Source organism: Glycine soja, chromosome 2 (assembly GCF_004193775.1).
Source record: "Glycine soja cultivar W05 chromosome 2, ASM419377v2, whole genome shotgun sequence".
NCBI classification, from domain to species: Eukaryota; Viridiplantae; Streptophyta; class Magnoliopsida; order Fabales; family Fabaceae; genus Glycine; species Glycine soja.
In genome coordinates, this window is record NC_041003.1 from 34,042,608 (window position 1) to 34,054,917 (window position 12,310).

A 12,310-nucleotide genomic window follows, 5' to 3' on the forward strand; every position below is an offset into this window, starting at 1 on the left:
AATATCTCTCTCATACATTTTGTTTCCCAAGTCACCTATTTATAGGCCTTTGATGACCATTTAAAAATCTCTTGAACAGATGTGACTCTCAGGAGTTATCTTCTGAAGAGTTGTGACTCTTGGGAGTTATTTTCTAAATTTTTGAATTCTTGACTCGGATCAAACTTGAGAAGCGCTCATCTTTGGCATCATCAAAATTATGTATACATACATTCACATTCTCCCCCTTTTTGATGATGACAATCAAGTGATTTCTTTTCGACATCATCAAACAATGCATGATCCACATTCTCCCCCTTTTTTATGATTATCCAAGGCTTGATCTTTTTGACATCATCAAAATCTTCATGATTTACATCTCCCCCTTTTTTATGATGACAACCACCTATAGGTTAGGAGCAACAACAACAAAAATATCCATTTGTATATAGTTTTACTCCCCCTTTGTTTTGCAATGATTGCTTATCTGAGACAGTTGAAGATTTAATATATAAAAAGTTGTCTCATAAAGATTTCATATATCTTTTATCTATCTCTCTCCCTTTGTCAACATCAAAAACCAATTATGAATAGAGAGGAGAAAAATGTTAGCACTTGTTGCAATGTATGAGAATCAAGTGATACCAAAAGGCATTAAAACAATCATTCAATATTAATCAAGCAAAAACAAGTACAATAACACATCAATCAAATACAATCAATCATCAAACATTTCAAATCAAATTAATTAAATTAACAATCAACTAACTATGCACAATATTTTCTATTAAAAAGAAATTTCAAATTTCAAATTTCAAATTTTAAATTTCAAATTTTAAATTTCAAATTTTAAATTTTAAATTTTAAATTCCAACTTCCAACTTCCAACTTCCAACTTCCAACTTCCAACTTCCATTTTCAACTTCCAACTTCAACTTCCAGTAACTTCCACTTCCAACTTCCAAATTTTAATTTCAAATTTCAAATTTAGAATTTAACTTTTCAAATTTAAATTTTCAAATTCAAATTTCAAATTTCAATTTCAAAATTTCCTTTTCTAAATTTGAAATAGTTTTCTTAAAATATCAAACTAATTTTAAAAGTTTAATAGATTCTTTAAAGATAATCAAAAACTCAATCAGGAACAACCATCAAAGACAATCAAAACTCAATCAAATACAATCATCAAACACAATTAATCAAATATAAAATATTATCAATCAATCAAATTAACAAACATTGAATATCAATCAAGCAAAGAAAAACACATCAATCAAAAAACACAATCAATCAAATTCAATCACAATTATCAAGAATAGTCTAAACTCAAGTAAAAAACAAGCATCATCAATCAAAGACAAGTGACTTGTTGGTATCATTTGATATCACTTGTTGATCAAGTGGCCTTTGTTGTCTCCATAAATCACATATTCACTTTTCTTGGCAAGAAATGTGACCTTTGTTTGTTGTCTTCATAAATCACATATCCACTTATCTTGGGGAGAAATATGAATATACTTTGATGCATGCCATGTGTTTGGAGAAATTGCTATCAATGTATTGACTTTGCTCTTCTCCGTTTTCATAGTCTTTCATCATGATACCCAGACTTATGATTTTATTCTCTGAATCACTTGAAGAATTTATGACATTATCTTCCCAAGTGATGTATCTTTTCTTTTCTTTCTTCTCTTTGAAATTCCTCTTGTCAGATTTTTCATTCCTCTTTTGAAGACAGGACAATTGAATCTTATGTGCCCAGATTGATCGCATTCAGCATTTTGGGGCTAAGGAGGAATCTTATTCTTTCTTCTTTCATCATCATCTTCTTTCTTCTCTAGTTTTTTTTATGTAGTTACATTTCTCTCTACCATTGTAGGAATAAAGGAATCAAATTTAATAGCTTCCCATATCTTTAAATCTATGACTTCTTTAAAGATCTGCATTCGGGTTTTCCAATAATGATAACCCTCACCATTGAACATAAGAGCCTATTGATAGAATTTCCTCAGGAAATGGAAAGTTGGATGAGGCTGTTAGTGCTTAGCTTTACTGAGCTTTAAAAGATTGGCTAAAATTTTGTTAAAACATAAGCACTTAGACAATGAAGGAAAGCTGGAGTTGCTGCACATGATGTCCAACGTTATGTCAAGGAATCAGATTGGGCTGCACAATGCACAAGGCAAGATAAAATGTCAAATGAAGAATTGAAGCTGCAGGATCCACGATGTCGGACACGATGTCCTAACATCCGGCCCGAAAATACTGGACACATAAATCTGTTATCTCTTTAACAGATTATTGTGCAGTTAGCAACAGATTTGGCGATCTATCTTTAGGAACGAATTAAAAGATAATTAAAGTTCGAATTACAAACTTGAATAGTTCGTTCAGGGATTAAAGATTAAAGATATAAACTAAAAGATCAAACTGTATCTTTTAGATCTTTAAGTGCAGATTTTTCAGGAGAATGATAGATCTCATCCAGCGCAAGCTGTTGCAGCCCAGATACGCACACTGCTATATAAACATGAAGGCTGCACGGGTTTTGTACCAAGTCCGGGATTGAAGAGTTATTTTGTGAGTTTTGGGACTTGAGTGTTTTGTGAGCCACCTTGATGTTATCCTAACATCAAGTGTTGGACCTGAGTGTGTAGAGTTGATCTCTATTGTTCAGAGAGCAATCTCTGGTGTGTATTTGATTTAATTGTAAACACGGGAGAGTGATTGAGAGGGAGTGAGAGGGGTTCTCATATCTAAGAGTGGCTCTTAGGTAGAGGTTGCACGGGTAGTGGTTAGGTGAGAAGGTTGTAAACAGTGGCTGTTAGATCTTCGAACTAACACTATTTTAGTGGATTTCCTCCCTGGCTTGGTAGCCCCCAGATGTAGGTGACGTTGCACCGAACTGGGTTAACAATTCTCTTGTGTTATTTACTTGTTTAATCTGTTCATACAGTCAAATATAATCTCCATGTTCTGAAGCGTGATGTCGTGACATCTGGTACGACATCTGACCTCTGTATCAGAATTTCAGAGGCCATATCTATTCTTGAAGTTTTTAAGCTTTATACAAGAATCCTTCTCTGATACCACTTGTTAGACATGTGCCCTCAGAAATCTTAAGAAGGGGTGAATTAATTTCCCACTAACATACTTTTAACCCCCTTCTAAAAGAAGAGATAGGCTTAGAATGCAGAAGAAGTAGCAATCAATTTAATAATGTTCTTTAAACATGCAAGACAAAATTGATTGCAATAAAATGAATGAGATAAGAGAAGAGAGAATGCAAACACAATTTTTATACTGGTTCAGAAAAGTCCGTGCCTACGTCCAGTACTCAAGCGGCACTTGAGATTTTCCACTCCCTTTGTAAAATTCCGTTTACAAAGTTTGAACCACACAGGGACAACCCATCCCTTGTGTTCAGGAATCCTTACAACTTAAGAGACCCTCAGTCCCTTAATCAATCTCTTTGAATGAGAAAAAAGAAAGAAGAATTCTTTCTTGAAGAGAAGGATATTACAATTGAAGTCCATGGAGAAACTCTTAATGGATTTGCAAGTGTTTGCCCAAGAGTTTCTTTTGAGAGAGCATTTGGCAATGAAGTTGGAATATCTCTCTCATACATTTTGTTTCCCAAGTCACCTATTTATAGGCCTTTGATGATCATTTAAAAATCTCTTGAACAGGTGTGACTCTCAGGAGTTATTTTCTAAAGAGTTGTGACTCTTGGGAGTTATTTTCTGAATTTCTGAATTCTTGACTCGGATCAAACTTGAGAAGCGCTTATCTTTGGCATCATCAAAATTATGTATACATACATTCACATGTTTGATCAAGCTGGTTGCTTTATTGTTCCTTACCTTGGGTTATCTTTCTAGTTACTGTCTTTAATGCAACATCAATGCTAGTGAAGGAATTGACTCTATCGTTGATATTTCATTACAGAGAAGTAATCCGGAAAGGTGAAGGGATAAGGTCTACATTGGTTGTGGAGCTGGGTTTGGTGGTGACAAGCCCTTGGCTGCTCTTAAGTTGCTTCAAAGAGTTCAACAACTAAATTATCTTGTTTATCAATGTGTTGGCCGAGCGAACTCTTGCTGATCGTTATCAAATCATGATGTCTGGTGGTGATGGTTATGATTCTCAGAGTAGGTGTTTCCTGCTCTTGCATTGTTCTAATCTTATTCTTAAGTTTAATTTTTGTAAAAAAAAATTCTGCAGTTTCTAACTGGATGCATATGCTGCTGCCTCTGGCTTTGGAAAGAGGAACTTGCATAATTACCAATATGGGTGCAAGTAAGAATTTCTAATGCTGCATTTAATGCATCATATAATAATTATTGATTATCAGAAGATATTATAATTTATATGTTCAACCAAGTTTCTTGTAATGCATTTTGTTTGAATTGATATGTATGGTTTCTCTCTTGTTTTTCTAACTTCATTCACTCTTTGTTTCTGAAAGTGGATCCTCTGGGTGCTGAACAGAAGGTCTTAGAAATAGCTAACAGCCTGGGTCTCAATGTTTCTGTTGTTGTGGCTCACGAGGTGTCGGTCACTAATATAGTAGGTATTTAGATTTCCCTGTAAACTTTCCTATGACCTATGTTATTATCAAATTTTAAATGAATGATTGAATTGTGAAGGGGGTTTTGAAATACTAACTAATTTCCAATTCAGTTTATTTGTCTCAGGCATTTGTTTTTTTACCTACTGTTACAATTTCTAGTTTTCATTTTGTTTCGTATATGTTGGGTGATCCCTCCTTTGGTAATGGTCCTTGCTGAAGTAGAATGATTGACTCTGTACTGGGATAATATGTAGAGTGTTACTTCTCTCTGATGTATAAACAAACAATAGGAGTGTCCTAATAAGGAGATTTTTCTGGTTAAAACAATGATAGTTATTAACCTTATGAGCTCTACATTCATTTACTCTTCATTTAAGCTTAAATACTTTTCAATTTTTTTCTAGTCTTTAGCTCTTTTGCAAGGTGCTTCCCTGAAATTATTGATGCATCTTATTGTACTATTCTTTCATCTTTTAATATATTTATATATCAAAGAATTTGGGGGATTTTCTTATTATTCTTTGTGCTAAGTTCTACAACTTATATATATACATACAACATCTTTCAGGTTCAGGATTTTCACCAGCAACTTAGTTGATGAAACTTCTATAGATGTGAACTGGAGGCATTCATTTTACTTGAATCTAATTGCTCATACATCATTCAGTGTAACTGTTGCAATTTGCAGGTGATTATTTTCTTTACTTAATTTCATGTCAACCTTTGTGTTTCCCATGCCAAATCTTTTAGATGGTTTCACAACCATTCAGGTTGCATTTAGGATTTATGTCATTAGTATCATGGTCATATGCATGCTTAAGTTGATTTTGCAGAGTTTGCAGAGAATTGATTTCTAACTTGATTTCTTAAATGTTACCAAGATAGATGAGTTGTTTGATTGTATCATTACGTGGCCAATTCTCATCAGCAAGATTTCCTTTATGGCAAATACCAGAGTTCATTTCAGTTTCATTAGTTGTGCATCATATTTTTTGTTGGATCATTATATTTTTAGTTGTAAATAGATTAAATTTGCAAATTCTGCAACTTTAAAGAAGAAAATAAGACTAAGAAAGGCCTTGTATGAAGTTCATATACCCTTGGAATTTAGTATTATTACTCATTTGTTCCTCACAATAATGTATCAGGCAATTTGATTTGTGCTATCTATTTCTCTAGTCACCAGGATCTTCTGAACCATCGAGCTAGGCAGGATACACCTTTATCCCCTATATATAAGGTAAGCGTAGTATAATGAATCTTTCTCACATTTGAATTATCCTCACTTCCTCTACTTGTATTGTTTGTAAAAGATAATGTTCAATTTTTTCATTTGTTCTCCTCTCGCCTTGTGTTATTTAATATCCGTACATAAAATGAATTTACAAATCTTGTGATATATGTCAATTTAAGTTTCAGAAAAGGCCAGATTTGTCAACTCCAATTATCCTCTGATTTGGCAGTGTGGCCCATTGTACTTTCTCAGGTTGTGAACACTGTTTATGCATCCCCAAGTCGTGTAAATTTTCAATTGGACCCTGAAAAGGCAAGTTTACCTATCTTTTCTTAATATCCTTAGGAACAAAGAATAAATAATTAAATACTCTTGTTTTTAGATACTTTTAAATTTTATTGACAATTACACTGTAATTGACATGTGTATAGGAAGTGGAAACGACTCCTGCTTATCCAGATATATGTTTTGCAATTGATGATTTTGACTCCACTTTTGATGTTGTGGTAATATACCACTTTAGTAAGTTATTACATTTTTAACCGCATTTTCATGTACGGAATGCTTATACTTATTCCACGTCCTTTGTGGTTCACATTTTCTAATTAATTAAGATGCCCATTAACAATACTTGAAATACGATCTGTTTTACCTTGCTTGTTTCATATTGAAAAAAAAAAGGTTTGGGTTAAAAAATAAGGTTACCTTGAGATTCTCCACTTTCCATTTACATGTGAAACTTCCACTTCCATTAAAAAAAATGTATACTAGTTACAGATTAGTGGCTGCTCTTGTTAATTGCTAATGCCTACATTGTTCAGTTAAGAGCTGAAATTTTTTATTGATTTTAATGCTAAATTCCTAATTTACATGCCATGTTGTATTTATTTTCTCTCTGGATGCTTGCTCCTGGTTTATTGTTCTTGACTTGCCCCATATACAGGAGTAGACATATCATTGAATAGTTTATCATTATGGTTGTGATCTCTTCATAAAGTAAGTCTTGGTGATTTTATTTCCCTGCAGGTTTTGACTGAAAAAGATCATTGCTATTGTGTAGTTCTTAACGCACATGATGGGGCAGCATTTCCGAGTGAAAAGGTGGCCAATGATTGTAGTACTAGTGATAGCTCCTCTTTGCCAGTCCATTCTAGTTCTGCAAAGAAAAGGAATACAAAGGTTTGATTACTTCTTAGTTACTATATTGAAAGTGATTTTCTATTAGAATTTTAATAATCTGATTAGATCTTTCTATTAATAGTTTTTTTGTTTTATGCATATGCTACATAATGTGGGCTGTATATTATTTCTATGTGCTTTAATAATGAAATATGCAGCTTAAACAATTGTCACTTTTTGTGCATGGTAAGATAGTGCTTGTACTTTGAAATTGAAATGTGAATTATTGTCTTTATATTTTGCTGATTACAGCATGGACATTATAAGTTGAAACCTGAAACTATTCATACTACATTCATATGTATCTGGTTTTTACAAAATCAAATTCAGTGGTAAGAGGAACTTCCAGTTTTAAAACAGGGGGAGTTTTGTTGTTTATAAACAATTTGTTCACAGGACATACTATGAAGGAGCAGCTAAATTCAATAGAATACGACCATACCTAAAATCCATGTTAGTTCCTAATGGTGTGACTTCTTCAGAGATGCTCTCTGTTAACCAATCAATACAAAAGTAAAGTGAAAATTTAATTTTATCTGAAATTGGTTCCTTCTGCACTCAAAGGATGTATGAACTTTACAACAAAGTCACTATAATCATGTTGTTTTTATGGATGATCCAAGTATTATTTTCGACATTCTCTGTCTGATGCATCTAAGTATCTTCTTAAATGTGTATGTCAACAAACAAAACTAACGTGGAACTTGTTAAAAAACTAACTTTTAAGCATTCTAATTTTCTGGCTTGGTTGTTAAATTGGGATTCAAATCGTGAAATGGAAGGCTCATTTTCTAAATCGTGAATCGAATCGTAAGTTCATGATCAATAATAAAACATAGCATATGCAACTAACCAAAACCTATTAAAGCACATATTCATGATCAATAACTAAAAAAACATAACTCTAGGAGCGTGAGTTTTGTTTATCTGAGTTTGTGAAGCCTTTATGTTAGTTGTATGGAAACAAAGCAATTAAATAGCTAAATAGAGAGTACATTCAATAAATGAGTGAGCAACAAATAAAGTAGTGGAGTAATAAAAAAGGATAAGTTCAGGAGTGTTCTTTCAATTTCTTTTCATTTAATAATTTAGTCTTATATGACTTCTCAATTTTTTAATGAGTCCTTGAATCTTGTGAATTGTAAGATTCACATGATTCATTCTTGTGCATTGTAAGATTCACATGATTCATTCATGTATCGTAAGATACAAAGTCTTTTAAGATTTGAATCATGTAGGCAGCCGAACCGTAGGATTTGAATCATGAATCGTAAGATTCTGATAACTATGTTTTCTGGTATCTCCATTTTGCAGCTTACACTTTTATCAGGATTTGTCAGCTATCAGATGGTCCGAGATGCTTATGATGGTAATTTTTTAACAGTATCCTACACTTGATATTTGTAGCAACAACGTTTTTTAAAGTCTTTTCTGCAGATTGAATGGTTGGGGATGTATTTTTGCACATTTAACATCATGTATCACCAAATTAATTTACAAAGATATGTGGATGTGGATGTATTCCTTTTCTTGACTTGATACGTCAATGGTATTAATCTATGAACCTTTTACAACTCATTAACTATGGTTGGGAAATTTTATTCATCCTTGCTAGAAATAAAGTGCCAAGCCACATGATATTTCACAAATTCTATTTGTTGACATTTTCATATGTAAAGCAGATTAATGGATTAATTTTTAGTAGCCTTCTTTGTTTTTTGCTTCTTTTCAAGAGACTTTTTCTCTTAAATTTTACGTCACTTTATTGCCTGTATATAGGGAAATTCCACAAGCTCTTTATTGTACATAGCTAATGGGTGCCACATACCATATATATGTTGTCTCACTAGCCAGTTACAATATATTTACTCCCTCTTGCTTCACTGCAGCTGGTAGGTCTCAATTTGGGAGCCTTTTATCAGTGGGCCATTCTTCAGGCAAAACAGACAGGATTTACATGAAAGGTCCTGGAGGCCGAGGGGAAGTTGAAGTAGTTGTTTCTAGTGTTGCAGGTAAGAAACATTTTTATGTGTGGGGTTTCCAAAATTTGTATTGACATCTGTGATTTGTTTTGCCTCCCTGGATTTCTGTATTATAAGACTTGAAAATAAGATATTATACTGTATTACTAAACATTCATCACTTGAAACATTTTTTACATATTACTGTTTGCTTTAAGTTATGTGATTGTGTATTAAATTTCATTCTATCAGCATAGCAAGTGCTTCTACAGTGTATAGGGTTAAATACTTGATAGCTAACATCCAAGTCTCATAGCAATGTTGTTTCTTGTTTGACTAGTCTTGCCAAATATGCTGTGAAGCTTGTGTGTGTTCCTATCTTAAACATTCGACTGATTCCAAAAATACTTGTTTTATTTGGTGATGTCATATGACAAGTTTAGTTGTTAAGCCTGTTTTGGTTAACTATTTATCGGTTGTCATATGAAGAATTTTATTAACTGTTAGATACTAAACCATTCTTGAGCATTCTTGGTGGTGGTGGTATCAGGTCAATGTTTCATTAAATCTGGTTCTGCACGTGTTTGACCAAAATTCTTAATGTCCAATTTTTATAGCTGAGAATTATAAACCTGTGTCAAATTGACAATCAATGTTCTTCTAATTTGGTGATTTCTGGTTAAACCATAATTTTATTTCCAAGGTTTCCCTGAACTTGCTGCTATATCGTCATGTCGCTTTGGATTATCAGATTCTGCACTGCACATTAGAATTTCTATGTTCTTGAAGTTTTCAGTTCAACTGTTATAACACAAACTTGCTATTAATGACTTGGGAAACTCCAATTGTGAATGAAGTTGGAGCAAAAATTTGAAACTGAGTTGTTGAACTTTGAAGAGCTAGTTAGTTGTATTAGTTATCTGCAAATTAGTTCTTTATTTTTGTTTGAATGTTGTTTAAAGTAACACATTAATTATGTGACCTTCTTGGTCTAAGGAAGTAACACCTCATAAAGGTTTCTTACATACCTCACGTGTTTCTTTTCATGGGTGAGATAATAAGTAGCAATTGACATATGAAGCCAACAATTTTTTTGTAGATCGATACTGTGTGGGGTATGTAAAATTTTGTATTACTATGATACTTGCACATGTGCTTTTATATTAGTTCACTGGCTCAATGGTACATATGGAAGGTTTGGTCCTTTCTCATATGCATTCCCCCCCCCCCCAATATCTTTTATATTAGTCAATACTATTTTTTAATTCGCTTTTATGCTAACTTACTTTTTTATTTTCATCTACATATAATGCAGAAGTGGCCATGGAAGCTGCAATAGCAGGTGGCATTTCAGTTGTGAGTATACTTTTGATGTTCTTTTATTTTGAGTCATATGTATATAACTCGGGACATTTTATATGGCCTGTTTTGTCTAATTTTTAAAATTGGTCCTACTAGTTAATTACTTTAAATGCTTTTTGGGCCATATATATGTTAATGGTGTGCTTCTCATCATCTATTTTCTTTTTACATGTAGTTGGAGATTGTGGTGTCGACCGCAGGTGTGTTTGAGGTTGTTTACCTAAATTTTTCTACTTCCTTACTAGTCTTGTTCTTAGATTTAGAATTCATATGCTTGGTTCGATCTGTGCAGGTTCTATAGCAACTGGTGAAGGAGCATCCTACAATGGCCCTAGAGGTATGATTTAATCCTCTAAGTTTCTATCTAATTTTTCACATGGCATCAATGTTCTTTCTTAGGGTGTATATCAGGTGAACCCGCCAAAAGTTTATGAATCTGGAGAACATATCATTGTCATTGCATTCTGTCAGTTCATTGATTTTCTGTTTACCATAATCCATATGCTTTTGTGGGTTGCATTTTTAATTGATTATATAATAGTTGAAATTGTAATTATATTCTTGTTTTCTGCAGCATGTTCCCTCAACTCATGAGACTTTTTCACAATTAACGATTATGCTGGAGATGTAAGCTTTAGAATTTGTATTGTATTACATAGGTTCAAAATATTTTGTTGAATTTCATTATTTGTACTGTATTACATATAAGCAACGTAGCTTCTTGTACTAATTTAACCTGAGTTTATAAATTTCCAAAAATTAAAAAAAAAATCTCCATATTCTACATCGGTTCAATTATAAACGATGTAGAAAATATCTTCATTCTACATCAGTTAGGCGATAAACGATATAAAAACTCTTCAAATTCTACATTGGTTGATTAAAGACCGATGTAGGAACCTTTCCATTCGTGCCCATTCTACATCGGTTTAGTGATAAACGATGTAGAGAATCTCCTCATACTACATCAGTTTGACGATAAACGATGTAAAAACCTTTCATTTTCTACATCGGTTGATTGATAACCGATGTAGCCACGTTACCATATCTAGTCATTCTACATCGGTTGAACTATAACCGATGTAGAAACCTTTCATTTTCTACATCGGTTGACTGATAACCGATGTAGAAACCTACCCATTCAACATCGGTTTCAACCTTAGAACCGCTGTCGTAACCTACCAATTCTACATCAGTTGTAGCTAGACAACCGATGTAGAAAAGCCGCCCTTCAAAGACGGTCATAAAACCGATGTTGTGATTCAATGACCCCGGGTTACCACCACGTGTCATAACCGATGTAGAAAGGCCGTTAGAACCGATGTAGAAGGCCTTTTTTTTAGTAGTGTCCTCTTCTCATATGGTCCAATAAAATAATGTTTTAGGCTTTTAACAGTCCCCCGGTGCAGCAGTGTAAAGCATTAGAAACATCTACATTCAAATTCAACACAAATTAAGCCTCTTACCTTTTAATCAAAGGAAAAGTTTAGAATATTTGCTCCATGAGATTGCTCCAATGGAGATGTCAAGAGCTTCCATGATTAGCGAGATAGGATCAAAAGTTTTTTATTTTATTTTATTTTTCTTGTTAACATTTTAATTTATGAGGACAGCTATTTAGTATGAAAAGAAAAAGGCACGAAACACACAAAATTCACAGATGGACGGATACCTTTTGTTTAAAACAATCCTAAATTAAAAAAAAAACAACGCTTTGTGTAATATGCACGAAATTACTTTCTTACTAATTAGTGTTTTCCTTAATTTAATATTTGTTATGAGAAATTGTTTCGTGCGTTTCGTATTAAGTCCTTCGTACCATATAGCACTCCTCTAAAAAAAGTCATTTAAGTGTTAATGGTTTTTCTACTTTTTAACAAAACATTCTATTCTTTTGTAGTATTTATTGTAGAGATAATTATGCTGATTTGAGAATTTTAAATTTAATTTATTAATCTTTGTCAGTGGGTGAAACTTACAAGAGATTGATAAGTTAAATTTGAAACATATCTATAAATATTT

General features: G+C 32.9%; 1 protein-coding gene and 1 long non-coding RNA gene across 2 annotated transcripts; both read left to right on the forward strand.

Annotated features, from left to right (window-relative positions):
- Positions 1–4,060: 4,060 nt before the first annotated feature.
- LOC114371538 lies at positions 4,061–4,556 on the forward strand. The gene is made up of 3 exons (XR_003658056.1): positions 4,061–4,130; positions 4,204–4,278; positions 4,448–4,556. It is a non-coding gene; the product is annotated as an uncharacterized LOC114371538 (long non-coding RNA).
- A 174-nt stretch (positions 4,557–4,730) lies between these two features.
- LOC114375409 lies at positions 4,731–10,882 on the forward strand. The gene is made up of 13 exons (XM_028333188.1): positions 4,731–4,752; positions 4,957–4,975; positions 5,121–5,240; positions 5,732–5,792; positions 6,039–6,098; positions 6,218–6,292; positions 6,813–6,965; positions 8,280–8,334; positions 8,855–8,977; positions 10,242–10,282; positions 10,464–10,488; positions 10,581–10,625; positions 10,863–10,882. Exons 1-13 carry the CDS (start codon positions 4,731–4,733, stop codon positions 10,880–10,882), a joined length of 819 nt encoding a protein of 272 aa, XP_028188989.1.
- Positions 10,883–12,310: the final 1,428 nt, after the last annotated feature.

Coding starts and splice junctions, on each gene's coding strand:
- LOC114375409 (XM_028333188.1), top strand. CDS start 4,731: ATGTTGGGTGATCCCTCCTTTG. Junction 5,241..5,731: donor GTAACTGTTGCAATTTGCAG/GTGATTATTTTC, acceptor CTATTTCTCTAG/TCACCAGGATCTTCTGAACC. Junction 8,335..8,854: donor GGTCCGAGATGCTTATGATG/GTAATTTTTTAA, acceptor GCTTCACTGCAG/CTGGTAGGTCTCAATTTGGG.